The sequence below is a fragment of the Penicillium digitatum genome, chromosome 5 (assembly GCF_016767815.1).
Source record: "Penicillium digitatum chromosome 5, complete sequence".
Lineage (NCBI taxonomy): Eukaryota > Fungi > Ascomycota > Eurotiomycetes > Eurotiales > Aspergillaceae > Penicillium > Penicillium digitatum.
Window position 1 is genome coordinate 3,128,696 of NC_089388.1, and position 25,557 is coordinate 3,154,252.

Genomic DNA, 25,557 nt, shown 5'->3' on the forward strand with positions numbered 1-25,557 from the left:
GCTCCTGAACTAAAACACAAGCGCCAGCCCACAATCATGAGAGAAGGGGAAAAATTTAAAAAAAAAAAATCAAAAAACCAAAAAAACGCCGGTGGGCCTTGAGCCTTTGTGATTTATACGTCAATCATGACATCTACTGGCTCGACACTTGCTGGAGGCTTTAGGGTCTTCTCCTCTCCTCGCCGTGCATTTGAATTTATCCGGCGCCAGAGATCTCGTTCACTGTTGACAATGGGGCCCAACTCCATATTCCATGAGAGCTTGAGTCGGGACTTGGTGTCGGCATCCACCGGGTGTCCCGAATCAATATCCATGGCTGAGCTTGTGATTGGGTCCTTGTAATGCTTTTTGGATAAACCCTTGATCGTCTTTTCGAACATGCTTTCCATGCTGTCCGTTCTCCGACCCCAAAGTCTCTTATCGCGGCCAGTCGAGCCCGTCTGGTTATCGCGGAAAGCGGCACTCGCTAATTTTCGCAGAGCTTCCTCACCATGCCTTCCATCCTCTGCGGCGCGTTCCCTAATCTTGCGCGGGTCGTTGTCTCGTCCAATGAAGACTGCGGTGGCAGAATAGGTGTGTTTGCTAGGGAAGCTCGGGAAATGTTTTGGGATGTAGGGACGATTTGTGCGGTCGTCTTCGCTGCTCAGAGCCGTAAGAAAAGGGAGAGATCTGGATATCTCATTCTCTGGTTGGGGAGATGGTAATAACGTCGGCGTGGGTTTGTCTGAGGGCGCTGATTTGAGATGAGGGAGAAGATCATCGGGATTGAGGCGTAAACGCTTCAGGGCGTGATCAAAGTCTTGCGGTATTGGTTGGACACGTCGCGCAGATAGCATGGACTGACGGATGAATGTGGAGAGTCGTAGCATGTCTGGAAATTTTCAGGCGCAACCCGTCAATTCTAGCTTCAAAATGGATGCAATATCAGATCACGTACACTCCTCAGTAGCACTGCAAAGACTCGAAAGCGCAGCTGGATCGGCCAATTCAAACCCAGAGTCCTTCAATGTCTGGCCAACTGCACGATTCATCAGTTGGTCGAGGTGGGTGTCATCTTGCACGACCGGCTCGGAGGTGGATGAGAGAACCACGGGCTCCTGTAAACGATGGTGGTGATGATAATGACTCCTTATCCGCTTCAGATTGTTCTGGTCGATGGACGGAGACGGTCGTTTAACGTGGGCGCCAGATGTTGCCATGGCCATTTGCATTGGTCTGATCAAGAAGTGGTCGTCCCGACCAGACAGTGTAATCAAGTCGGAGTCACGTGGTTAAGGCGGTGAGTATCTGGATGAGCAAGCTGTCATAGACCTTGACTCATTGACTAATCTGAAGAAATCTGAATAGCTTTGGGGGAGGGGGGGAAGCTTTGGGGTAGAAGTACAACATTCAATATGTAGTGGAGCAAATAATACCACTAGACTAGGCTTCACTCATCTTGCATATTCTTAATGTCGAGAGCATCCTTTAGTCGCCGTGACCTTTGCTAGGTCGTTTTGGACTGCGAAAGACTCATCTCATCGAGGTAAAAGGCTCGGTTTTTAGAAAGTCAGAAGAAAATCATTCGGCCTAAAATAACAAGGGAATGATGAACATGCCATAGTTCGCTCTCATAGTAAGACTGACCAATCCGGCGGCTCGCTTAGTCCGCTCCGAAGCTTCAACTTCACCTCACAAATCAGCCCTTCCTTCTTGCCACCCTTCTCCTCTCCACACCAACGTCCGAGGCAGGTTTCAAGCTGTCCGCAACCTAAATTTCTTTTGCTCAAGCATCGATTGACGCAACCAGTTTGTCATAATGCCCGCAGCTATTCCACCCATCACCGGCGTACGTACCCCCTTCCGTTGAAGGCCGGGTTAACCCGAGCGGGTTGATCAGGTCAATTGAGAAGTTTGCAATAATTTAACTAATGATTGTCTACAGATGCTCCGCCGTGGTCTCGTTCTGGACCTGAGCACCGCTTTCGGTAAGTTGTAATCAGGATCAAGTAGCAAGATCATGCGACAAGTTGGATTTCGCGATCTTTCGGGATTGACCTCGTGGAGTACAAGCACCAACAAGTTGGCTGGGATGAGGTCAAAAAGTGAAATGTTTGCTGATCATGGTATCTCGTTCGCTAGGCTTCGGTACTACCTTCGGCTACCTCTGGTGGTACGGTAAGTAGATTGTCCTTGGCTGCGCTAGCCCCACGCGATTGATGACTTAAAATCTAATCATGCGTTCGTCTGACAGGCTACCACCTCCCCCGCGTGCGTGAGCGCGATACTTACTACGCCCGCCTCGAGGCTGAGCGTGCTGCCCAGCGGGGTTAAATCGATCAACCTTGATCACCTGCCCTCGATCGTCTCCTTCCCGCCCGTTCAGCGCCACTTCTATTCTTTGTCAAGACGTTATCTAGGAAATTGCCCAGCGATGGAGGCATATGTCTCGATATCCCCATCAGGCTTGCGTGGATCGACGGGGTGGGTGGTTAAATTTGAGATCGATTGTACATATATGCCAGTGGACAACCAACGGTTATGATCTTGGACTTAAATCTTTCTCTCGCTCCATTAGACGCAGGCCATTCTACGTAGCTATGCCCGAACGCCCGAATTGATCTACTTGATCACTTATGTCTGCCCAGTCAAATGAGCGAATTGGATCTATTGTGTTCAAGCGCTAATTACGCCTGATATATGTACGTGGAAACACCAGTGCACCTCTCATTGGAGCTGAACCATGTCTCTGCCATGTAAAACCATTGATCATCATCCCGTATCTGCTCATCGCTATGGGGTATGGGCGAAGGCTAGATATGCGAACTGATGGAAAATCCTGCAAGGGTGAAGCCCGAGCTAGCACTCACCGTAGAACTCGCTCAAATGATATGCCTCGGACGGACCCTCCGGCCATAGAGTTGCGTACGTTCTTCTTGAAGGTGTCACGAGTAACGCGAAGATCTTCCGCGGCTTCCTTGTTGAGAGGATCGGAGGCGTTTGGCTCGAGGAAAAGGAACTGCGGTGATATTACCAGTCAGCGGAAGTACTGACGAGTCAAAAGAACGGAATCAACGGACCTGCATGCCTACAATAACAGCATTCAGATTCAACACAGGCTTCCAGTCCTCTCGTAAAATGTTTAAGCAAACGTTGCCCTCCAAGTCGATGTTGGGATGATAAATTTTCTGCGTGCATTTGACCTTGGGGGGGTCATGAGGGAAGTTCTGATTGACGGCGAAGCTGAAATTAAAGACACCACCCTTGTACATGCCCTCGTCCGGTTCGATGGTCAAGGTGAAGTTAAGGATGTCGTCAGGGTTCGGAAAAGACATTTTCATCGTGCTGCCGAGGGTGAGTTCTTGAAGATCTAAAGAGGTAAGAGGTTAGATATCCATGTAACAATGATCCAGTAAGCGACCATGCCCACCACGAGAGAGTCACTCACCTCTTTGCACGCGTAATTGCGCCGCGGTGACCTTCTTCTTCTTCTTGCCTGCAACACCCTCGGCATTCTCAGCCTCCTGTTGCTTTTGTTTCTGGCCAAACTCTTAGTGATAGTTCAAGGTATTTCTCAGAGCCAAATGAAGCCCTACCATGGACCAAATTTTCAACATTTTGGCTAGAAGTCACCACCCCACCTGGTGGAACGGACAGGTTTTCGGAAGAACAAAGTAGAAAATAGAAAGCTAGAGAACCCCTCTGGAGAATATCAGAGAAGAAAGGAGAGACAGAAATGAGATGCAACGCTGTAAAAAAAGGCGACACGAACTGGTGACAACGGCAAGATAGTCCTGGGCTTGCGGGGGTCTCAGATCAGCAATCGCCCTTTATCGCCTCTCCGCCTTCCACCGGTTGACGTATTGCACCAGGAAGTCCGTGCTCTACACAGTCTACAGGATCTGCATAGATATCATGTATCTGTTTTGTTTTTGGAATCTCGAAGGTGAAAAAAATAAAATTGAATATGAAGTACATCATCATAGCGCTCCGAATGCGATCCTGGTGCATAGCTGGCCCGACAAAAAAAACATCACAGTAACCGTCAAGGGTAGAACCGCGCGAATACATACTGCCTAGCATTGCAAAATCAAAAAGAGAACAGAGTTGGGCATCTTTAGGTAGAATACAGGTCACGGTATGGGGAAGAAAAAGAAGAGAACAGGCAATTGTGTCTGGAGAGTCATGAAAAAGGTCACACATTTTTGTGCTTGCTGGAATCAAACTACCGGCGTGCAAAGCAGCATCTGATACCAGTGCGACCCAGGAACCAACAGCATCCAATGAAACGGAACAATGCCACAGCAGCGTTAGACCACAAGAGGGCCTGGAAGAAATGGGCTGTACGAGTGGTGGCGGTATTCTATGATCAAGGTTAGTCAGTGGTCTAATCTTATGGTTGGGAGAAGGAGAGAGTGGGGTTGGAAAACGCACAGTAAAGCCAAACTTATCGACAGCCTCACTGGTGATGCAGACTGCCAAAATTGCATTGCTGAAGATCCAAAAGGTGACAAGCCGGGTACGGAAACTCTTGTAGGAGTCCTCGAGGGTTTTTTCGTCGTGTTCCACAGGAGCAACGAATGGAGTGAGCGCACGCTTCACAGTTGCCTCGAACTGGCTGTCGATATCCGCTTGGGGCTTGTCGATTTCTTCTATAACTGCTTCCTTACTACCCTCGTCCTTTGTAGTCGTGGCTGACGGCAATGCATCGGCCTTGTCGGAACCTTTCGTACCCCAGGAGACGTCATGCCAGTTGCTAAAGGCATAGACGTTGAGAATGTTGATATAGGACGACTGAACAACCATGTAGGCAGGGAAGGAGGTGAACATGTGCCATGGGTCAGCGTACATGAATGAGGCAACGAAGTAAAGACCGAATGTCGCAGCCAAGGCAATGATAATGATACCAGCGCCTGTCGACCCGAAGAAAGAGTGAAGGAAGCCTTTCACGCCTTGATTAGTAACAAAGTCCATGGGCGCACCGCCGGTGAACGCGCGAACGACCAGGTAGAGCGAGTCGACCACAATGTAAACCTGGATGATACCGAAGACCACGAAGGAGGCGAGATATGAGAACTTGGAGCCCTTGGGTCTGTTACCGAGAGCGAGAATGAACTGCAGCAATAGGAAAGCGAGATATATATACTTCACAAGCGTGTTGATGATAGGCGTGGCCGTCTTGCCGAAGGGGAAAGCCGTGTGTCCGTTGCTATCGCTCGGAGTACCGACAAGGTCAACAATGACGGTGGTAGTCAGCCAGTATGAAGCGAGCGAGAACCAGGTAAGCAAAGTGTTGAACATATTGTACAACATCTGAATGTGGAGGAAGAACATGCGAACGATGTTGTGACCACTTTTGTACATACGGCCAAAGTGCATCAGCGAATAAATTCCTGCTGCAAAAGAACCGTTGAGCCAACGGCGACGTTGGGAGATGAACTCAGCGGCACCTTCAGGCACGTCAGTCTCACCCTTGGAGGCTTTGACGTATGACAAGTGCCACTTAGAGCCTGCCTTGGCGACCAACTCGAAACAAAGAATGCGATCCTCAGCCAAGAACATGTTCTTCTTGAAAATGTTCATACCCTCAATACCCTTCTTTCCAAGCTGCTTAGATAGCGTATGATCACCGTGGAAATATTGTTCAAGGGGGCGACCCATAATTGCACGGAATCGATAGGCCGAGAATGCACCGGGCAAGACACTAACGTAACCGAAAGAACTCTCTAGAGGCTTATCCAAGATGTTACTAATCTTGTACTCGAAGTTCTGGGCAGCCACGAGAGGGTTAACCAAGTTCCGCCATCCCTTGCCCAACATAGCGTGGATTTCACCACAGGCACCGCCGAGATCCTTGTCATTATAGAAAGCCTCCCAGAGGTATAGCAAGGACTTAGGGCCAGGTTTCGTACCGGCATCCAGAAGGATACAGATCTCGGGGTTCAAAATGCGGCCGAAAGCGTTAAACAGCCAGCGATGCGAATTGATCTTCTTGCTATTCTTTTGTTTCAAACAGAACATCATTTGCACCGGTGGTAGTGTGCTCGGGCCATCGTCCGTGGGCCGAATGAGCTGCTGGCTTGGCGTGACCGAAAGCTGAGTCGTATACTCGAACTAGATGTTCTGTCAGCGCCATTTTCGTTTCGGGCCAACGTCCGGGCGATTCCCACTTACAATATGCGCCACAGTCTCCTTGCCGTCAACATCACGCTTCATAACACCATCCTGGTAGATACCGACGGTCGCAAGAACGTCAAGAGTATCTTTGTCGCAGGGGTCAATACCGTCAAAGACCAGGGCCACGACAATCTTCTGCCATGCGGGTCCACCCTTGTTCCAGAACTCGGATTTCTTCAGGTTGACAATGTCGCGAATGTTCTGCATCACACCGTGCAAAGTACGGGCGGTAAGATTCTTATCCTCGTTGTAGTAGGTAATCGCGATAAGCAGCTCCGTATGACGGTTGTACATTGCGGGGCGAAGATTGTAACCATTGTGGAGGGTAAATTCGTTCGGGTCGCAAGTGGCTGCGGTGTCTATGAAGAGTGAAGGGCTCATTAGTTGTTCCTCTTAAAGCAGTATGTTCCTCGTCTATCCCATACATACATCGCATGTGGGTGAACTCCTCGCTTCCGCCTTCCACATCATTGCGGTACTTGGCTTGGATGGCATTCTGGATGGCACTGGGCACGGGGTAGTCGACACTCAGGACGGAACCCTGCACTAGCTTGACCTTCCTGGTAGCATATCTGCGCAAGCCGCCGCCACCAGGGGCGCCACCAGGGACCTGTCGCTGGCGCCAAGCCTCGGTAGATGATGTCTCGCTACGGGCATAGGGGGACGCAACTCGGCCGGGGACCCCAAAGGCTGCCGCAGTGGTTTCCTCCTGGCCAGAGTAGGCGGTGCTGGGATTGTATGGGTCGTGGTAGGAAGGGGCGGTGTCCGCCGCATAGGTCTCCGTCAAGCTGTACCCGGAAACCGGACGTTGGGGAGAAACACCGCGCGAGTGAGGGTCGTCAAAAGGAGTCTCAAATGGGCCCTGCTGTTGGGACAATAATCCACGGGCTGCATCCTCATCCTCGCGATACTAACCATAGACAAAAAGGAGACCGGGTCAGCTCTAGCGATTTGTTCACCGCCTATCCACACACATACCTGCGAAGCTGGCACATCCTGCAGATGATGACCATCATCATAGCTCGGTGAGTGTGAGCCAGAGCCGTGGTAGGCCATATTGTCGCAAAAGTCGAAAAATCAGAAAGGTACGTGTTTCAAATCTGAGAGAGGGGTATCTGTTCAAGCAGGTCGCATTTATGAACGATTATCGAAGCCACCGGGGCTAGGGGAAGAGAATAAATTTTGTCTCCAAGGTTTGGAGAATATTGCAAATGTTTTGAATCAAGGGCCAAAGGGAAAGAGAAAAGACAAGGGGGGAGGAAAGGGTCAAAAAAAAGGAGGAGACTGTGAGATTAGAAAGGTCAAAAATAGACTGTCTCTACTAGCCCCATCCTGGCTTAGTTTCCCCTTTCTCTTTTTTTTGGGGGGGGGGGGGGGGGGGTGTTTGACGTGAAATATAGTACGGAGTACACTTTATTCCACGGAGTTCTCTATATCATTTCCTCTAGCTTACTACTAGTCGGTAGGTAGTAAATACCATATATAACTACGGAGTACTCCATGCCTACTTTATAACAAGAGACCGATGCTCCCGAGGCCCTGTGAAAAACCTTTGACTGGTTGAGATGTCAATGGCTGAGAGGCTAGGCATTCCTATTTTTTCTCTTCTTTTTTGTTCTCATTTTTCCCCTGATTCCCTTCATTTTCACAGATTCTATGGGATGTACAGAGTACGGAGTGTTGCATTTATTTATGTTTGGGGCAAGTCCTCCCAGATCATTTATGAACGACATATATAGGTGTGGACTCAACCTATTTAACTGGCTTCGATGGTGAAACATTTGGTGAATGGACCCATCATACACAGAGTATAAGAGTTCAATTCGATTTGGATATACGGAATACAACTCAAAGGATTTCTCCCACATTCTTGAGAGCACAACAGTACCGTTAACAAGGCTTAAAACACCTAGGGGCTGGCATGCCAGACTCCACTACGGAGTACAAGTGTTTGAATGCCAGTACACGTACGGAGCAGGTGTACAAAGTTCTCGCCTGCAGTGTCCCATTTGATTCCCCCATTTTGTACTGGGCTCTGCTCATTCTAAGATTTCTCTTTTTAGCCATTTTATTCTTCTGTCTACTCTGAGCTTGAAATTGGATGTTTCGTACTCTCTCTTTCAGGTCACCTGATCAACTGTGAATAATTTTAGACATTTACTGTGGAATCCAAGGGTCTAGCGTGTGTTTTGCCCCAGTGCCAAGCCAGCCAGCCTAATATTTTATGATCAAATTTGAGTTGAGTTCCAATCGTCCAAAGGAAGGTTATACTGATGTTCAGCTCCGTACAACATAGGTAGTGCGGATGCAAAGTACAGTGACTAGTAGCCGCGCCCCCATATTAGATATACATGACTCAGTTGATCGGATGCCAGTGTTGAAAAATATTCCGTACGTGATTTTAATTTCCTAAGCCCTAATTTACCCCATTCCCTAAGGTAAGAAGATTTCAGTGACTCCTTGTAAAGAATGTCAGAGATTAATTAACCCCTAACCATATTTGTGGAAGTCCATTAGACAAAGTAGACAAACCAGGCAAACCAGACAAAGAAAGATTCAAATCTGCCGTAATCTTGGAAGATTGATAATCCGGGAATCCAGACCACTTGGTACGGGAAGATGTCCACTTATTTCCCTCACGTCCAAGTAAGGTGAACATGGGATGAAACAATCTGATAGCCTATTTTGATATTAAAGGCTGTATGATCTCGATTTTTGCTCTACCTTTCTTTGTATCTACCTCAATACCCTCTCTACACCATATCGATATAAAATATTCACTCAGGTACAAAAATTGTGTGCCTGACTACCCCGTATCTTACCCGTGGAACCTCACGGGCCCGTGATCAAGGCCCCAATCATCCTCTTGCCGTCTTTCTTTTGACTTGTCGTGCTCTCCGTCTTTTCTCTCTCATCATCCATCTATCTATTCGTCCCCACATTGATCGTTTAATCGGGGTGTGGTTTGTGAGTTGATTTTCTCTGATACGCGCCGTTGGGTCAACGTCAACAGATCAAGCCCCTATCCCGACCTTCTTGGACATATACCATCTCTCAAGTGTCTGGACCCATTCCAAAGGACCATGATCATCGCTTAACCCTCACATTTCGATCTTGATCTCACACCCGACACTCGTTTCCTGCCACGCCTAGCCGCTCGGCTTTGATGATCTATTGTTTACGCTCACGACTTGACGCCGATTGAGCACCTCACACTCCTTTTTTCTTGTTTTCTCTTTGCACCTTCCTTGCCGTTGACCGGCTTCATCGATATTCCCTGTCTGGATTTTCCTCGTCCAGTATGCTTCTTGAACCCATGGATTCCGCCTTCTCCCCGGCCCACTCCCTCTTCAAGCGCTGCAAGCAGTGTGAAACCACATCCCCCGCCTGTCCCTCGTGTCCCAATGGATCAATATGTACCATGACTGCCCCGAGTTGTGATGAATGTGCGACCACAAAGTGCATTTCAACAGGCTCCAATCCTGCAGACTCCGGAGGCACCGACACTGGCGCCATTGCCGGTGGTGTTATCGGTGGTGTGGCTGCTATCGCCCTCATTGTGTTCTTGGTATGGTGGTTCGTCATCCGAAAGAAGCGCCTAGGGCGCCAGGAGGCGGAGAAAAACGGTTCATTCGCGGGGAATCGCAGTGAACGCCAGTCCATAGCCTCTACAGTCCTAACCCGTGCCTCCAACGTCATCCAAATCGCCTACATTCCTGGCGTCACCAACCGCTCCCCGCCGCAGACCCCAGCCTCCCTCATGCCTCCTGTTCCACCGCTTCCTGGTGCGACACCCGATCAACACTTCTTTATGCCGGGTGACCTGCGTGATTCGTCATGGACAACCACCAGCGGCCACCAGAGCATCTCCCCTACTTTGCGCAGCAGTGTAGCTACCACCATCTACCGTAACGATGCCATCGTCAGTGTCATACCAGCACAGCAGATCCAGCGGTCTCGTGCAGCCGTGGTGAGCATCCACAACGGGGGAGCTGGGCCAAACGCCCCCGGAGACGACTCGCCTGTCACGGTCACGATTACTCCTGCGGACGCACCTGCGGTTCCGGCCATTACTCCAGCGCAACTCGCTCGGGCGGAGGCTGTCAAGGGCAACAGTTCATGCGTGGCTCGCAGTGTAACCGCCAAGCCAGTGATGGTGCGTGGTCCTTCAGTGAGGAACAAGAAACCTAACATCGCACCCGCTGTCGACCGGATCGAAGAGCTGTCTGAGAATAACAAAAGCAACAACACTAGCGGGGAGGTGTCAACCAAAAATGGCGACCAGTTGAGTCACAACATTTCCACACTTGACACGTCCCCATCGGGCGAAGATAACACGCATCCATCATCCACCGCCAACCTGGAAACTGGTTCCTCGCATCGCCAGACCGACCCAGGTCGAGCTTCTAGCTTGCGTGATGGACAAAGCTCCACTCGGACCCCACCCACCCGGGTAGAAAGTCCATTCTCGGATGCGAATGAGGTGAAATCAGCGGGTCTGTGACCTACTGCGGGCAATGGTTTTCCATTTCCAACTCTTTTTCTATGTATGTATCATACGGAGCCTGCCGCGGCTTTTTATACCTTTTGAGTTATGTTAAGTCTTTTCCTTCCTTGAGCGCCTTGTACAGCGAGTACTGGCACACCGAGAAGGGATTTTTGATTGAATCTATATTCACATCATTTTGGAGTATCATGGATACTTTCATATTAATACTGCCATAGGCATCCAGATATCCGATGTATTGCACTGTCTTCCAAGCTTCTTTCGTCGAATTACCAGGTCTCTCTATTATATAATCCTTGGATATCAAGTCCACACTATATAATCATGAACCAGACTGATAGTGTGCTTGTAGTCTTGTTGGCAAAAGAAGAACCCTTGCACTGCGCTTGCAAGATTAGTCCTGTTGCAAGTGGCACGCAGGTAAAGGATATTTGGCTGTCTATACATGAGATAGTCTTGTTGTTTAATTTTCACCCTTTTGATAATGTGGGTTGGGTTGTGAGTGTGGAAGCAACTACACGAAACCGGAAAAAAAAGACAGTTTTATCGTTAGATACTACGTGTATGTGTCTTCTTAACGATCTATTACTAGACTCTGGAAAAATTTTCTGTCTAGTAGGCACATCAGTAGCTAAAACCAAGGTGAAGTTCACACGCTACTATGCACCATTCGTCGAACACGACACCTGACAAGAGCATTGTTCATGGACAGCAGTTGAGTGGAGTTATTAAAGGCAAGATTGCTAGGGAGACTCCGTCTAAATAGACCTCTAGCCCATTCATCACATTGCAGAAAGAGTAGAAATTCCAACGAGATCAATCTCCTCCATGCCTAGGCCTGCACATCACAGCTCTTAGAGTTTCCATCAGATTTCGACTTGCAATGGATATTGACAACCATTGGTGGAATCTATATATAAAGCGAAAAGTGACGAAGCCAGTTGCAACATGCAAGTTCCCAACTCATCCCCGGCTTTGATGTTGTGGGCCGTTTAGGCTACGGAGTGTAAAATAGGTAGATCGGTCTTGCCCCCCTTGGCATAGGCGACCACAAATCAAGGATTTGAAAGACAGCGCTGGAAGGAAAGGGGAAGTGCATGGTTTGGCATCGAACTACTCCGTAGGGAGTTGTCCGTCAGATGTCGAGAAATTGAAAAGGGAAAGAATCGCGAGTCGCTAGAATAGAAGAAGAAGAAGAAGAAGAAGAAGAAGAAGAAGAAGAAGCAAAAGATTTTACATCATCTAGTTATTCCATGACATGCGGGGAAAAGAAAGGGTATGTATAGCCAAGATGTGTAGTCAACGATGTTCAGCATCCGGTGCTTCATGCCACACTCTCATCTAACCCCATTCCACGTCCGATTTTGCGAATCAGTGCCCGCTTGAGAAGAGCTTCTCGTGCAAGACTCCGTGTATGCCGCGACCAGGAATCGACACCAGTAACGCCGCGGACCAGCGCAGCTTGCAACGCATAGAGAGCTTGCTGTATACCTTGCTCCTCGGCGACCAAATCGTATAGCTGTTTCCCTACCACGGTGGGGGCGACTAGGACGTCATCGATTGGGGGTAGGCCGGACGTAATGTCTCCAGGGGTAGCGGAGGTTGAAGGAGCGCTAGAAGTGGAAATGGATGTCGAACGGGCCTGTGCGTCTGCAATGGTGGCGTCGGCGCGATGGATGGACTGCTGTAGGACAGTAGTGTTGGATTGGAGGGTCGTGTGGAGAGCATTGAGCGCTGAGAGTTCCCCTTGCAGCGTGGCCAAGGCGGCATGCAGGGACCGTGATTGCGAGACGAGGGATTGCGCTGCCGTGTCGGACTGTGCTGCATTAACGCGAAGGGTTTCTGCCAGTGTCTGGGACACGGCATGAAGAAGTGCATCTTTCTCTGGGTTTGGTGGGATGGGAGGAGCTGGTCCCGCGGGTGCGATTGAGGGTAGCTCGACTTCAAATGGCGAGGTTAGAAGGTCGGGTGTATCGGCTTTCGTGGGAGCTGCTGGAGGTGGAAGGGGATAGTTGGATGGGCATGACGAATGCAGAGGACACGGGGGACCAGAAGATTGCTGGTGTGGTTGATGGGGGAGTTGCGGCTGTAGAGACAAGTGAGCCCCTGCGGGGTTAACTTGGGGATGGACCTGGCTCGATATAGTAGACCCGGTTCCATGATAGACCGGGGCTCCGTTATTTCTATCATACGGTGTTTGACCATGCGCCGAATGAGGCAGCGTTGGTTGCCCCGCTGGCTGATGGATTGGTGGCTGCGACAAGGGACGAGGGCTGCTTATCGGACCTCTATTTTGGCCCGGAGGGGCGTAATTCTGGTATAAAAGGATTCCCGGGCTGGCCCTTTGTGTGAATAAGGGGGTTTGACGAGAGCCTTGCTCTTTTGGTGGGAGTGGAGGTAGCGGTGGAGGAGATCGACACTGATCAGCTGGGCGCCGTTGTTGTTGTTGCTGCCGATGCTCGCTAGCCGCGCCTGGCTTCGGCGGGGGCGGGGGTGGACTATGGTATTGGCTTGCAGAAGGAGACAGAGTTTGAGCTGGTCTCGAAGATCCGACACCGGATGGAAGGGGAGGTAATGGCGGAGGTATTTGGGAATCTTCTGGCTGAGGTCGCGGCACTTGTTGTCTGTATCGGACCGGTGGCTCTTTGGCAAATATATCCTGAAGAATATAGAGAAGATCGGCGATAGTGGATCTCTGTGAATATAATGGTCAGTGGCTGACCCATGTCTTGCGAGCAGAGCACTCACATCCCATGCTTCGGCCCAGTGTGCTAGATAGTGATGGTACACCTGTCCTTCCAGCGTCACATGTTGCCCAACGAGGATGGTCATTTCCTGTGTCGGGGTCACGTAGGCAATTGGAGGTTCACGTGGGTAGGTATTTGGAATCCAAAGCGCAATGGGAAAACGGTATGTTGTTCCGCGGAAAGTAACAGGCAACGTGCCCACAAGGTGAAGCAGGAGGGCCGAGAAGCCTGTCTCGTAGGCTGTTGGAGTATCAGAAACAAGAACCGCATAGAATGCACTTGGGGGCACTCACTGTAGACATCTGTTCGAGGGGAGAGCGAGGGGAACTGGGAGAGCGCATTGGCAACATCGTGGTAGGTCCGGTTTGGGTCGCGGTAGGTCTGTTGTGGATCATAGTGATCCTGCGGGTTTAGTAGATCGATAACATGGAGATTTTGAAGAGACCGACTTTGGACAAGACACTATACAGCCAATTCAATGTCTTCTGAGGGACCGCCATAGCGAGAGGAATGAGTGGAAAAGGGTGGAGGTCGCGACGTTCCCTCTTTCCCGCAAGTTTCGTGGCGACGTATGGGCGCTCTGGTCTTTTCGTAATGATTTTGTATTTGAAGATGTATTGGATGTTTGGAGTGAACAGATGCTATTTCTTAGCCTGATCTCTAGGGCTACACCTAGGTACCTTCATAGTGTCCACGGGTGTTGGTGTCCATCACTAAGCAAGAGGTGACTTTCCACCCACCACCTCATCACCTCACCACCTTTTACACCAACACCTAGTCCCCTGCCCTCTTCACCATATCAGATTGCCTTTATTTTGTTCTTAATTTACCAAGCAGTTTAATTCTGAATTGAACGCCTCTGTTGGAATTGAGACGAACTTCAAAGTCTTGAGGGGCGAGACAGATTCTCTCACATGATAGGCCAAGAAGCTCAACGAGCTGTGAATCAGAAACCTCTGTCTTACAAAACACCTGGCCTCTTCAGGCCTCTCTAAGACTCTCTGGAAAAGACGCATCCATGGGGTACTTGATATCCTTTGCGTCGAGGCTTTCAGCCTGGAAATCCCGAAACAAAGAATCTCTAACCTTCCCGACTCGAACTTGACAAGCGAGCCAGTGATATCCCCAAGATCAAAAGCCTATTCTGGGTGTTCTGAAGATCTCATGCAGCTATTATCACCCGTTTCCTAGCCATTTATGGGCTTTGTTTCATTTAATATTGTTCTCCCCGGTCCCTTAGTATTGTTCTTTTCTACTCACAATGTAGGGTCTCAAAATGATCTGGACCTGGTCCATCTGGATTCTTGGGATATTCTGAATTTTTTATATGCCTCCTTCGCCATTGTCTGTCTCGGCTTTTATGAAATCTGACCATTCACCCTGATTCTCTTGAAACTGCTCAGGATCTAAATTCTCTGCATCTTTTACGCTTCTTCAAAAGACTTTAAAAGACGCTTCGATCCTTGCTATACATACTTATAACCTGACCTCAGAACCATCTATGTGATCTGTCTTTCAGTTCCCTTCAATCGAAGTTCACAAATTGAAGCCATGGCGGCGACACCATCTCCAAGTCCGCCATTTGATCCATACACCCAGAACGTCACCTTCCGCCTAGGAGATGGCACTAAGTTCCCCGTCTCAGTACAAGCACTGGACGTCTTCGTCATGTACAATGTCCGGGTTTGCATCAATTATGGTTGTCAGTTTGGAGCGTCGTTCACCTTGCTAGTGATTCTTCTGCTTTTGACCCAATCCGACAAGCGTCGTTCAGCGGTTTTCATCCTGAACGGTCTGGCCTTGTTCCTCAATAGTGGGCGTCTGCTGTTTCAAGTCATACATTTCTCCACTGGATTTGAAAAGGTATACCCATATGTATCCGGCGACTATTCGTCGGTGCCGTGGAGCGCCTACGCCATTTCCATCGTGGCTGTCGTTCTCACTACCTTGGTCATCGTCTGTATCGAAGTATCGCTTGTGATTCAAGTCCACGTGGTTTGCTCTACACTACGCCGTCGATACCGACATTCCCTCTTGGTGTTATCTATCCTGGTGGCCCTGGTGCCGATCGGTTTTCGCAGTGCATGGATGGTTGTGAACTGCAATGCCATCGTTACACTCAATTACATGTCTAACATATGGTGGATAGAAAGCGCAACCAACATCTGCGTCACTATCAGTATCTGCTTCTTCTGTGTTATCTTTGTCACCAAGCTCGGATTCGCCATCAAACAGCGCCGCCGACTCGGGGTGCGCGAATATGGCCCGATGAAAGTCATCTTCGTCATGGGCTGCCAGACCATGGTTGTTCCGGCCATCTTCTCCATCATCCAATACTACATCATTGTACCAGAACTCGCATCCAATGTGGTGACCCTGGTCGTCATCTCCCTCCCACTCTCGTCAATCTGGGCCGGCGCTGCCCTTGAGCACTCACGACGTTCCAGAAGCCAAGATCATCAACGCCGACGCAACTTATGGCGGGCCCTTGTCGGCGGTGCCGAAAGCGTACTGTCTCCCACAAAGGATAGTCCGACGAGCCTGTCTGCCATGACTGCTGCGCAGACTCTGTGCTACTCGGACCACACCATGAGCAAGGGCCCACACAACTCGCGGGATACCGATGCTTTCTATGGAATAGCAGTTGAACACGATATTTTGATCAATCGAGCTCAAAAGAACACTTCAATCGTGTGATAGTACACAGCGCTCGGCAATTCAGAGATATAACTCCTCTTTCTTTTGGTGTACAGGATCCTGACCAGAAACCAACTTTTCATGTACTTTCTTTTTGACTTCCTCGGTTGCAGTTTTTGATACAGGTTCAACTTTCCTTTCATCTCAATCTGCAAAATGTAGATACATTCTTAATGCCAAGCTTCACTCATTTCCACTTTTGTACTTGTTTGGAAAGAGTTGTATTGCAATGCATTCATAGACATTTAACTGCACTGATGGACTTGAAGATCCAAAGGTTTCCCATGCTCTTCTGTACTCTTTCCCACTGACACAAGTCTATACTGAGTGACCAATTCTGCTTTGGGGTTCAAATGGACTCTCGACAGCAAAGAGAGAGACTGAGCATACCCCCTGGAGGGTGGATTAGAATATGTAAGCTTGTGCAAGCAATATATGGCCAATCTACTGACTGCAAAAATAGCGATGAGATGAGTCAAGTGAGTTAACAATACAAGAAAAAAAAAGAAAATTTACAGGCGAACGCTCTATGTTCAGAACCACATGTGCGCCAGAGCAAAAAAGGAGAAAAAGAGCTAGAAAGTTAATAATATCCCGATGCTAATTCAACTGCACGTAGTTGGCTATGTAGGATGTTAGAAAATGCACCAAGTTCAATAAAAGACCGAAACACTTACCTGGAAACTGGCCCTCCCGACCTGCAATTCGCCCAGACCACCATTCATTGGTATTTTCGGTGCGCTGCGTAATCTCAATAACATCACCAACCGAGAATCCCAGATCACCATGTGCCTGAGCCTCGTAGTCATAAAGAGCGGTGACAGTCTCAACCGGCTTACTGAGATAGGACGGCTTCGCCCGTGGAGGAGGCGGGGCGGGCTTGCTCTTGGCGGCGGAAGAGAAACTGCCCGTCGGGCTAGGGCTGATGCCGGCAGACGAATAAGGGGGTGGAGGATTGTCATCAGTGGCGGTGGAATTGGAACGGCCTCGGCCGATGGAGCTCTTGCCATCGGCTCCCTTGCCTTGAGGGCCAAGCTTAGATCCAGAGCGGCGGACGCCTTGGGTTTTAAAGTGCACGATGGTAAGAGCTTCGGCTTGCTCCTTGATATCGCCGCGCTTCTGCTCAAAGGCCTCTTCGACATCGAGGTTAAGGTTGAAATAGCTGATGTTCATGCCCTGCATTCGTTCGTGGAGAGTGTAGAAGACGTTGAGTTGCATATAGTAGAAGGACTGGAAGAGCGGGCGGATGAACTCGGCTTCGAGGGCGAACAGCTTAGGCAGTTCGTCCTTCAGCAAATCGTTGTAATAGTTAAAATCCTGGGTTGCCTGCTCGACATCATTCTCGGCTTTGTATAGTGCTTTCTCGTCCTTGAGCGATTTATCCTTTTTCTCTTCCAGCTTCTTCAGTGTGGCGTTTCGGCGGTCAAAGTCCAGCTTCTTGTGATCACGCTTAACCGCAACCTTCCGAATCACTTTGATGACCTCGAGCAGCTGGTCGGCAGGGCTGATTATGCGGGTGTCGATCATCTCCAGCTCGGGGGCTAGGGCCTCTTGCAGTTCCTTGACAATGACCTCATATTCCTCACAGGCCTGGATACCCTCAGTATTTCCTTCGAATTGGTAGGAGGTGGGATCGGAGGCGCGACCGGAGATGGGTTTGTAGATTTCGGCAATCGCTTTAGAGAATTCGATTTGGTGGCTTAACATGCCTGCGCACGCGGTCAGTATTGCGGGAGGGGTTGCAAGGCTAAAAGAGGGCTAAAGACTAACCATTAATAGCAGAAAAGTATTTCTTGGACTCATCGTGTAGCTTTTTGGTCTCCTTCTCGAGCTCATCAAAGCGGCGTTCGGCATCGCTGTAGACAGCATCCTTGGTATGTTCACCGATGTTGAACTTCGCCTTGAACTGCTGTGGCGCACGCGCAATGCTCTTCTGGAATCCTTTGAAACTCATGGTGTGAAGATTAAGGAGAGAGGTAAAGACGAGAAAGTGCCAAGGTGGGGGGGAGGGGGAGAAGAAGAAGGGCGAATCCAAACCTTTTCAATGACATAAGACTCTACCAGCGTTGTACGGAGCTGATGTCCATTGTGGCTGTACATATTTCCTTTTCATATTGTCTTATACTGTCTTGTACTAATTTAAATGCTATTACTCTCTGCCTTGTGATCTTGTGGCGCACTATCATCAAAACTAGGCACCTGAATTATTACTCTCGATGTATTAGAGCTGCACGGAGTACAGAGTACACCATGCATATACTACACACTTTGACTCGTATGCAAAGTACATATAGTAACCTATTATATTAGTCCAGAAATCGTCGAATGGTTACATTGGCTCTACAATCTCCAAAGCGGTTTCCCTTTCCCCGGCAGCCAACCATCAAATTAAAAGACCCTAGTCCGATCGTCATCATTGGGCTATCATTCCTTTGGGAAGTGCGGGGGGGGGACTTGGCAATTGAATCAAATTTGTCAATACTATAAGCGGAAAGAGGAATTCCAAAAGATTCTACTCAAAATCATGTGTTATAAAACAAATGAAGATATAATGTGAGTCCCGGAACTCCTGGAAGTCTTGGAGAATCTACGGAGTACCTGAAAAGGGAAAGCTCATACGTCCGTGATGCCTAAGGCATGACGGACAAACTTAGTTGGGAAAATCCCGAGATCTTTAGTCATTGAGACGAAATGCCGGTGATAACAAAAAGTCGGGGTTGCGTCCCCTTCTTTATCCCTCTTACATCTGCACACACCATCTTCATCATGACAAGTGCCGTCCCTACTACCTGGAGACAGGCCTCTGCCTTCTCCAGGCGCCTTTCAACCTATGGTTCCCGAGCGCCTCGAGTCCTCGCCACCGGACTGCGCGGTGCTCGGTCTTATGTCTCCGAGACAAAAGTTGGCCAAGCCCAGGTCAACATCGAGACTACCATCAAAGAGGAAAAAAAGTCATTCATGAACCAGTCCCATATGGCGCCCCGCAATGTCAAGCTGCCTGGCTCAGCAGCCTCCGGTGACGCCGCGATGAGCCCCTCGGCCGGTATTCTGAAGCAGGCCACCGTTATGGACCAGGGCACCCGTCCCATTTACCTCGATATGCAAGCCACCACACCTCTGGACCCTCGGGTTTTGGATAGCATGCTTCCGTACCTCACCGGTATCTACGGTAACCCGCACTCGCGCACACACGCCTACGGTTGGGAGTCGGAGAAGGGAGTCGAGGAGGCTCGTGAGCATATCGCCAACCTGATTGGGGCCGATCCCAAAGAGATTATTCTCACAAGTGGTGCGACGGAGAGCAACAACATGAGTCTGAAGGGTGTGGCTCGGTTCTTTGGTCGCTCGGGAAAGAAGAATCACATCATCACTACCCAAACCGAACATAAGTGTGTGCTCGACAGTTGTCGACACTTGCAGGATGAAGGATTCGAGGTGACTTACCTGCCAGTTCAGAGCAACGGATTGATTCGCATGTCGGATCTTGAGGCAGCCATGCGCCCCGAGACTTGCATTGTCAGTGTTATGGCTGTCAACAATGAGATCGGAGTGATTCAGCCGCTGGAGGAGATTGGCCGTCTCTGCCGATCCAAGAAGGTGTTCTTCCACACCGACGGTGCACAGGCCGTTGGAAAGATTCCGTTGGATGTTAACAAGCTGAACATCGATTTGATGTCGATCTCCAGCCATAAGATCTACGGCCCCAAGGGCATTGGTGCCTGCTTTGTGCGTCGTCGCCCGCGTGTTCGTCTCGACCCTCTTATCACTGGTGGTGGACAGGAAAGAGGTCTACGTAGTGGTACCTTGGCCCCTCATCTGGCAGTGGGCTTTGGCGAGGCTTGCCGGATTGCTGCCCAAGACATGGAGGTAAGCTTTTTCTTTCAATTTCAATTTTCCATTTCTATATCGTTGCCAGGATTATTTTGCACTGTATTAAAAACCAATTGGAGATTCTTGGAAAATACGTGTTCATTGGGCATGTTCTTCAGCTCCAGTGATTGTTAACTGCAGGCATACTAAGCTAGCAGACATATGAACTTGTAAACTTTTTTCGAAGAACGGCATGCTAACTGAATGGTTGAACAGTACGATACCAAACACATTGAGCGTCTGTCCAAGCGTCTGAGCGAGGGCCTTCTTGCTATGGAACACACCACACTGAACGGTGACCCCGAGCACCATTACCCTGGCTGCGTGAATATCTCATTCGCCTATGTCGAGGGTGAATCTCTACTGATGGCGTTAAACGATATTGCGCTGTCATCGGGTAGTGCCTGTACCTCCGCCTCTCTGGAACCTAGCTACGTGCTGCGCGCTCTGGGTAGCAGTGATGAGAGTGCTCACAGCAGCATCCGTTTTGGCATCGGTCGATTCACCTCGGACGAGGAGATCGACTACGTTCTCAAGGCTGTCCAGGCCCGTGTATCTTTCTTGCGTGAACTGAGCCCGCTTTGGGAGTTGGTGCAGGAGGGAATTGATTTGAATACGATTGAATGGAGCCAGCACTGATCGTATTATTTGTGACATGAAAAAAAACACCCATCAGGGACGGCGTTGAAGTGTAACAACATTGGATTTGAACAGACTGAGAATAATCACCGAGTAACTAACTACTCTCTATCTTCTTCTTTAAGCCCCCGATGCCTTTAGCTCTCTGCGTAGTCAGAAACGTTTGGGCTAGGTTAACAGCCCCATGTGATCAATCCTTTAGCCAAACGACGTTTAATTAGCCTCCACACAATTCTCCCGGCCCCAAAACCCATCGCCAGAGGGCGTCTGTACTCTTTGGCAAGGAAGTCAAGATCTATTTACCGAGAGTCAATTTGCGGTTTGAATTTGATTCCCATCATTTTGAGATGGCCTTGGTCGTGAGCAAAGAAACAAAACTTGGACAGGAATGAGAAACACACACACAATGCATCAATTCTCCATCCTTTGTGCATATGGGAGCAATGTGGCCGTTCTGGCTAGTCATCGATCCCCTGACCTTTGAGTTATGACCTCTTCCGGCTTTTTGAACGGTATATATAACGATACTGCACACAAAGTACGGGCATTTCTTAGAACTCCTCATGCCGTTCCCCTAGGTTCAAAAATTGCGATGGGCACCACCACGTCCCAAATTACCATCTCGAAACCCCATTGATGCAGCTTCCATCAGCAGTCCCTGTCCACAGATACATGTATACTCCTATGAGTCTATTTAAAGTGTTCTCCCGTCTATGATATGGAACTATGGTGACATGCCTGAAGACAGTCTGTATATCAATATCTGGGCACCTTCTGTCAAGCATTGAGGCCATCAGGGACCTCACAGGGCAGCAGTCATGATGTTAATTCATAGAGGAGCTATGACACAGGAGCTAGTTCCATTGGTCACTACGATGGCACGAGTTTAGTACAGATTCACGATGATCTGATTGTTGTTACCTTCAAGTAAGGAGATAGTTTCCAGACAATCCTATTTTTAGCGTACTTGCTCTTCACTCCGGCACCGCTCCACTACCGACCACAGCTCCTGATCATCAAAATACTGCTGTTGGATGCGGCGTCGGAGCCCAATCTTTCCAATGTATGAGACAGGTTCCAACGATGAAGATTGTCGGAACAGGGCCTAGAGAAATTACACCTTTTTTACATAATGGATGACGTCCTTGTCATTTCCGAATATGCCGCTAGAGCTAAAATGGGGAAGTTGGCACATCTGGTATGTATTTGACAGTGATCTCTCATGTATCTTTCTCGATTAACCATGTTTGGAACCTTAACCAACATTGGTAGGGATGAATGCGTGTGAAGCTATGGGTTTCCTGATGTTAAGTCAAATATCTGTTGATGAGGCAGCATTTCATGCGCTTGGTCAAAGGATTTAAAACTGTTCCCTCCAGGAAGCTGTGAGGTAAGAGCCCACAGGGGTTTCTCATTTTTGACCACTCCAATTCACCTATGGATATTACCTAGGATTCCATTGAGTCAGCATGTGCCGACTTGGAGGTATCTATATCATGGGAATTTTAGAAATCTCAGCCCCACTCCATGGCTTGGAGCATACCACGGGGGTAAGAAGTAACCAGCCCTCTTCTTGCTTATTTGATTAAAAATTGAATTTGTTAGCTGAGATACCTGTTGTGTTTGGAACCTATGATAAATCCAGGGCGATTATGCCAGAGAAGTTGAAGTCAGTGAAGGCATACAAGGTAATCCCTTCCAAGATGAAAACCCGGACTTGCTTAGATTGAACGAATATCCTAGGAGCGTGGGTTGCCTTTGCCAAGAATCCTGCGGGCCTGAGTGAATTTGGATGGCCGCAGATTGGCTTCGGTGAAAGGTCTTCTCTCCCACTTGCTTTCTCGAATTGATTATAAGACAGAGCCAACCATGATCAATCTCGCTTTAAATTATACGGTGCCGGCAATCTTTACACCTTCTAGATCGTGGGGGTACCTCTCGTGAAATTCGATCCGAGCTACAAACTTGATAAACTTGAAATCGATATATTGTGCTACAATGGTACAGCTAGGTGTTTCCAGACTCATTTGAAATGTGTTCCATGATTATTTACCGAACATTGCAGATGTAGGTGGACTGTGACACAGAAATGAAGCCTATAACCTTGGGGGGGATTCCATATTAGGCCTCGGGCCGAAATGAATTAGTCAGTTCATTTGTTGTCAGAAAGAATAGAGGAGATGATACAAATGTCCAAGAGTGGAAATGTATAATGTCGAGATCTAGATGTAAACTGAGGTTCAATCTAAATCCAAAGTCATGCATCCCCCGATCAAAGTTGACGATCTTGAGTGAAGCGAATTTGAAGCCAAAAATAAGCGAAAAGGCGAAAATGCTCGAAAATGCCTCAGTTCCCGTGTTGGTCCCGGGTTAGGCCCCAATGTCTCGCACTCAATTTCTTCTTCGCTTAATTTCTACTCCACTTGGGTCTCGCGGATGCACCCAGTCCTTCTTGGCAGGATGTTAATTGATGGCGTTTGATTGTATAGCCATATAAAATGTACCTGACCTTACTATCTGATCTCCCTGGTCCACTCCTCTAAAACTTCCCCGAGGTCCTCTAAAAAGTATCTCTTTCCCCTTCCTATGTCGGAGTTACTCAAAACGCCATCATTACCTTGGTCCTTAATCCTCCGTACTCTACCTAGGTACCTTGATTAGAAATGTCCTTCCAGGGATCCCCGGTGAAATTTCACGTCCAAACGGAGTCCGATCTGAGAAAACTCTGCTATTTAGCCTTAATAGTCATATTCATTCATTGGAAGTTAAATCTAACCATTTTGATCCATCCGAATCCCATTATTCCTCTCTCTTCCGTCATCATCCGCTGAATTTAGCTTGGGGAAAGCCAGCCATACTTTGGATCCGGGTCGTTCCTGATCTCTCTGATCTCTTTGATATTTCTGGTGTAATCCAGATAATCCTTCTCTTTCATAATTTCCTTCTCAACTTTCAATTCAAGCATTTCCCCATATCTTGAATACCTGAATCTTTTGGGTGGCAACTCGTGGTAAAAGACAATGTTGCCTCCCGTGCCAAACCCTACCGAGTTTGGAATCACCTCCGACTATGGTTTCCTCTCCCCAGAACTTCCCTTGGAGATTCTCCCAGACCCTTACTATGCTAAATGGGAGATGATCATTGGGAATCTCCATCCATTGATATTGAGCAAACGTTTACACTCCATAGTGGATCATCTCCCTAGACTTTCTGTCACACACCTACAGACAGAGGCAGAGTGGCGTCGTGCATATGTCATACTGGTCTTCATACTACATGGCTATGTCTGGGGTGGCGATTCACCCACAGAGGTACTGGCCCACCCTATTGGTTCCAAAACTTAGTACTAATTTTTCAAAGAGGATTCCACCTCAACTTACAGTGCCCTTGTTCCAAGTCTGTGAACGACTCGAATTACCTCCCGTTGCAACATATGCTGGAGTCTGTTTGTGGAATTACAAGCCGATCTTCCCCGACGAGCCAGTCACCCACCTGGAAAACCTAGCTTGTCTACAAACCTTCACTGGATCTCTTGATGAACAATGGTTCTACCTGGTTTCGGTGGCCATAGAAGCACGTGGTGCCCCCTCTATCCCTCTTATGCTGAGGGCCATCGCGGCGGCTCGCACAGGAAACACCAACACTGTAACCGAGTGCCTTCAGCGACTAGCGGAAAGCATCGATGGAACCAACACACTGCTGCAGAGGATGTATGAAAATTGCGATCCATACGTCTTTTACAACCGCATACGCCCTTACCTAGCTGGAAGTAAAAACATGTGTGATGCTGGATTGCCAAATGGACTATTGTACGACGATGGCCATAATCCCGAATACCGACAGTATGGAGGGGGCAGCAACGCCCAAAGCTCACTCATTCAATTCTTCGACATTGTCCTCGGAGTAGAACACCGACCAACCGGGACAAGTCGCAACGACAAGGAGAAAAACACTGACGATAGCACCAAATCACGAAATAGCTTCATTCACGACATGCGCACCTACATGCCTGGCCCACACCGACGATTCCTTGAGCATGTTGACTCGGTAGCCAACATCCGCTCCTTCGTCGAGGCGCGACGCGGAGACTCAGCGCTGTGTATTGCCTATGACGCATGTCTAGCCATGCTGCGCGTTCTCCGCGACAAGCATATTACCATCGTCTCACGCTATATCATCCTGCAGTCCCGCAGTGCACGTCAGCCTTCTCAATCTGTCATCCCAAGCCTCCCAGTAACGAACCTTGCAACCGCAGCTCCCACCGACAAGAAAAAGTTGCGTGGGACCGGTGGCACGGCACTCATTCCCTTCCTGAAACAAGCTCGAGATGAGACTGGGGAGCCTGCCATTGATGCTTGGGCACGACGTTTGCTGAGCAACGGCCCCACAGGCAAGAACTTTGCTTCATTGAGCAAGGTTGGCGAACAACCAGATGGTCATCTTGAGGTTGTCGGTCTCTGTGGCACATGGACAGCCGAGGACAATGAAGGTGGGATCTGTCACTGGTAGTTCTCCAAGGTTTTAAATTTGGGGTTTTCTTTTTGGTTTTTGTGTTTAGTAGTTCGAGCGTGGCATTGCATGTGGGGTTTATGTACGTCGTGCGCGGCGACTTGGTGTTTAGGAACTACGAACTTGTCATGCTGCATGAAAAACATTTCAGGCAGATCACAGGATCTCTCTGGAATGGAAAATTTGCCTACGGAATTGTATATCATTACATTCCTCTACACCTGTACTTGATTTTACCTAGATTTTTTAACACAAGGTTGCTAAGACTTCTGAAACCACTGAGAAAAACTTGGCTTTGACACGGACTCAGCGTCATACAGGCCGACCTGCCATTCACGTGATATGACATCACGGATGACGTAGATCATCACCACTTTTTGAACTTCAGGGAAAGATCAGATTGAAGAATTCATTGGAACATCTAGAACATGA

General features: G+C 48.8%; 11 protein-coding genes across 11 annotated transcripts; 6 read left to right on the forward strand and 5 right to left on the reverse strand.

Annotated features, from left to right (window-relative positions):
- Window positions 1–113: 113 nt before the first annotated feature.
- Pdw03_2304 (Bromodomain transcription factor) lies at window positions 114–1,205 on the reverse strand (the record flags this gene model as incomplete). Its single annotated transcript, XM_014681438.2, has 2 exons — window positions 114–871; window positions 938–1,205. 2 exons carry the CDS (start codon window positions 1,203–1,205, stop codon window positions 114–116), a joined length of 1,026 nt encoding a protein of 341 aa, XP_014536924.2.
- Window positions 1,206–1,451: 246 nt separating this feature from the next.
- Window positions 1,452–2,313, forward strand: Pdw03_2305 (Cytochrome c oxidase subunit 7A; the record flags this gene model as incomplete). Its single annotated transcript, XM_014681439.2, has 6 exons — window positions 1,452–1,476; window positions 1,617–1,741; window positions 1,790–1,828; window positions 1,925–1,967; window positions 2,122–2,157; window positions 2,234–2,313. The coding sequence occupies 6 exons, from the start codon at window positions 1,452–1,454 to the stop codon at window positions 2,311–2,313; spliced, it is 348 nt and encodes a 115-aa protein (XP_014536925.2).
- A 532-nt stretch (window positions 2,314–2,845) lies between these two features.
- On the reverse strand, window positions 2,846–3,596 carry Pdw03_2306 (NEDD8-conjugating enzyme; the record flags this gene model as incomplete). The annotated part of the gene is made up of 4 exons (XM_066100141.1): window positions 2,846–2,998; window positions 3,060–3,349; window positions 3,428–3,518; window positions 3,576–3,596. The coding sequence occupies 4 exons, from the start codon at window positions 3,594–3,596 to the stop codon at window positions 2,846–2,848; spliced, it is 555 nt and encodes a 184-aa protein (XP_065957868.1).
- A 608-nt stretch (window positions 3,597–4,204) lies between these two features.
- Pdw03_2307 (CHS4) lies at window positions 4,205–7,212 on the reverse strand (the record flags this gene model as incomplete). Its single annotated transcript, XM_066100142.1, has 5 exons — window positions 4,205–4,342; window positions 4,414–6,093; window positions 6,154–6,515; window positions 6,586–7,066; window positions 7,135–7,212. 5 exons carry the CDS (start codon window positions 7,210–7,212, stop codon window positions 4,205–4,207), a joined length of 2,739 nt encoding a protein of 912 aa, XP_065957869.1.
- Window positions 7,213–9,457: 2,245 nt separating this feature from the next.
- Pdw03_2308 (Membrane anchor Opy2, N-terminal) lies at window positions 9,458–10,660 on the forward strand (the record flags this gene model as incomplete). The annotated part of the gene is made up of 1 exon (XM_014681441.1): window positions 9,458–10,660. The coding sequence occupies one exon, from the start codon at window positions 9,458–9,460 to the stop codon at window positions 10,658–10,660; it is 1,203 nt and encodes a 400-aa protein (XP_014536927.1).
- A 1,327-nt stretch (window positions 10,661–11,987) lies between these two features.
- Window positions 11,988–13,910, reverse strand: Pdw03_2309 (tumor susceptibility protein; the record flags this gene model as incomplete). Its single annotated transcript, XM_066100143.1, has 4 exons — window positions 11,988–13,358; window positions 13,412–13,650; window positions 13,704–13,812; window positions 13,860–13,910. 4 exons carry the CDS (start codon window positions 13,908–13,910, stop codon window positions 11,988–11,990), a joined length of 1,770 nt encoding a protein of 589 aa, XP_065957870.1.
- A 1,051-nt stretch (window positions 13,911–14,961) lies between these two features.
- On the forward strand, window positions 14,962–16,107 carry Pdw03_2310 (Pheromone receptor 2; the record flags this gene model as incomplete). The annotated part of the gene is made up of 1 exon (XM_014681443.1): window positions 14,962–16,107. The coding sequence occupies one exon, from the start codon at window positions 14,962–14,964 to the stop codon at window positions 16,105–16,107; it is 1,146 nt and encodes a 381-aa protein (XP_014536929.1).
- Window positions 16,108–16,707: 600 nt separating this feature from the next.
- Window positions 16,708–18,061, reverse strand: Pdw03_2311 (BAR adaptor protein, putative; the record flags this gene model as incomplete). Its single annotated transcript, XM_014681444.1, has 3 exons — window positions 16,708–16,730; window positions 16,785–17,816; window positions 17,878–18,061. 3 exons carry the CDS (start codon window positions 18,059–18,061, stop codon window positions 16,708–16,710), a joined length of 1,239 nt encoding a protein of 412 aa, XP_014536930.1.
- Window positions 18,062–18,873: 812 nt separating this feature from the next.
- Window positions 18,874–20,616, forward strand: Pdw03_2312 (TRNA splicing protein (Spl1), putative; the record flags this gene model as incomplete). The annotated part of the gene is made up of 2 exons (XM_014681445.1): window positions 18,874–19,974; window positions 20,194–20,616. 2 exons carry the CDS (start codon window positions 18,874–18,876, stop codon window positions 20,614–20,616), a joined length of 1,524 nt encoding a protein of 507 aa, XP_014536931.1.
- A 1,132-nt stretch (window positions 20,617–21,748) lies between these two features.
- On the forward strand, window positions 21,749–22,346 carry Pdw03_2313 (Acetylcholinesterase, insect; the record flags this gene model as incomplete). Its single annotated transcript, XM_066100144.1, has 4 exons — window positions 21,749–21,814; window positions 21,996–22,006; window positions 22,069–22,166; window positions 22,222–22,346. The coding sequence occupies 4 exons, from the start codon at window positions 21,749–21,751 to the stop codon at window positions 22,344–22,346; spliced, it is 300 nt and encodes a 99-aa protein (XP_065957871.1).
- Window positions 22,347–23,636: 1,290 nt separating this feature from the next.
- Window positions 23,637–25,125, forward strand: Pdw03_2314 (Indoleamine 2,3-dioxygenase subfamily; the record flags this gene model as incomplete). The annotated part of the gene is made up of 2 exons (XM_014681447.1): window positions 23,637–23,927; window positions 23,977–25,125. The coding sequence occupies 2 exons, from the start codon at window positions 23,637–23,639 to the stop codon at window positions 25,123–25,125; spliced, it is 1,440 nt and encodes a 479-aa protein (XP_014536933.1).
- Between the last annotated feature and the right edge of the window lie 432 nt (window positions 25,126–25,557).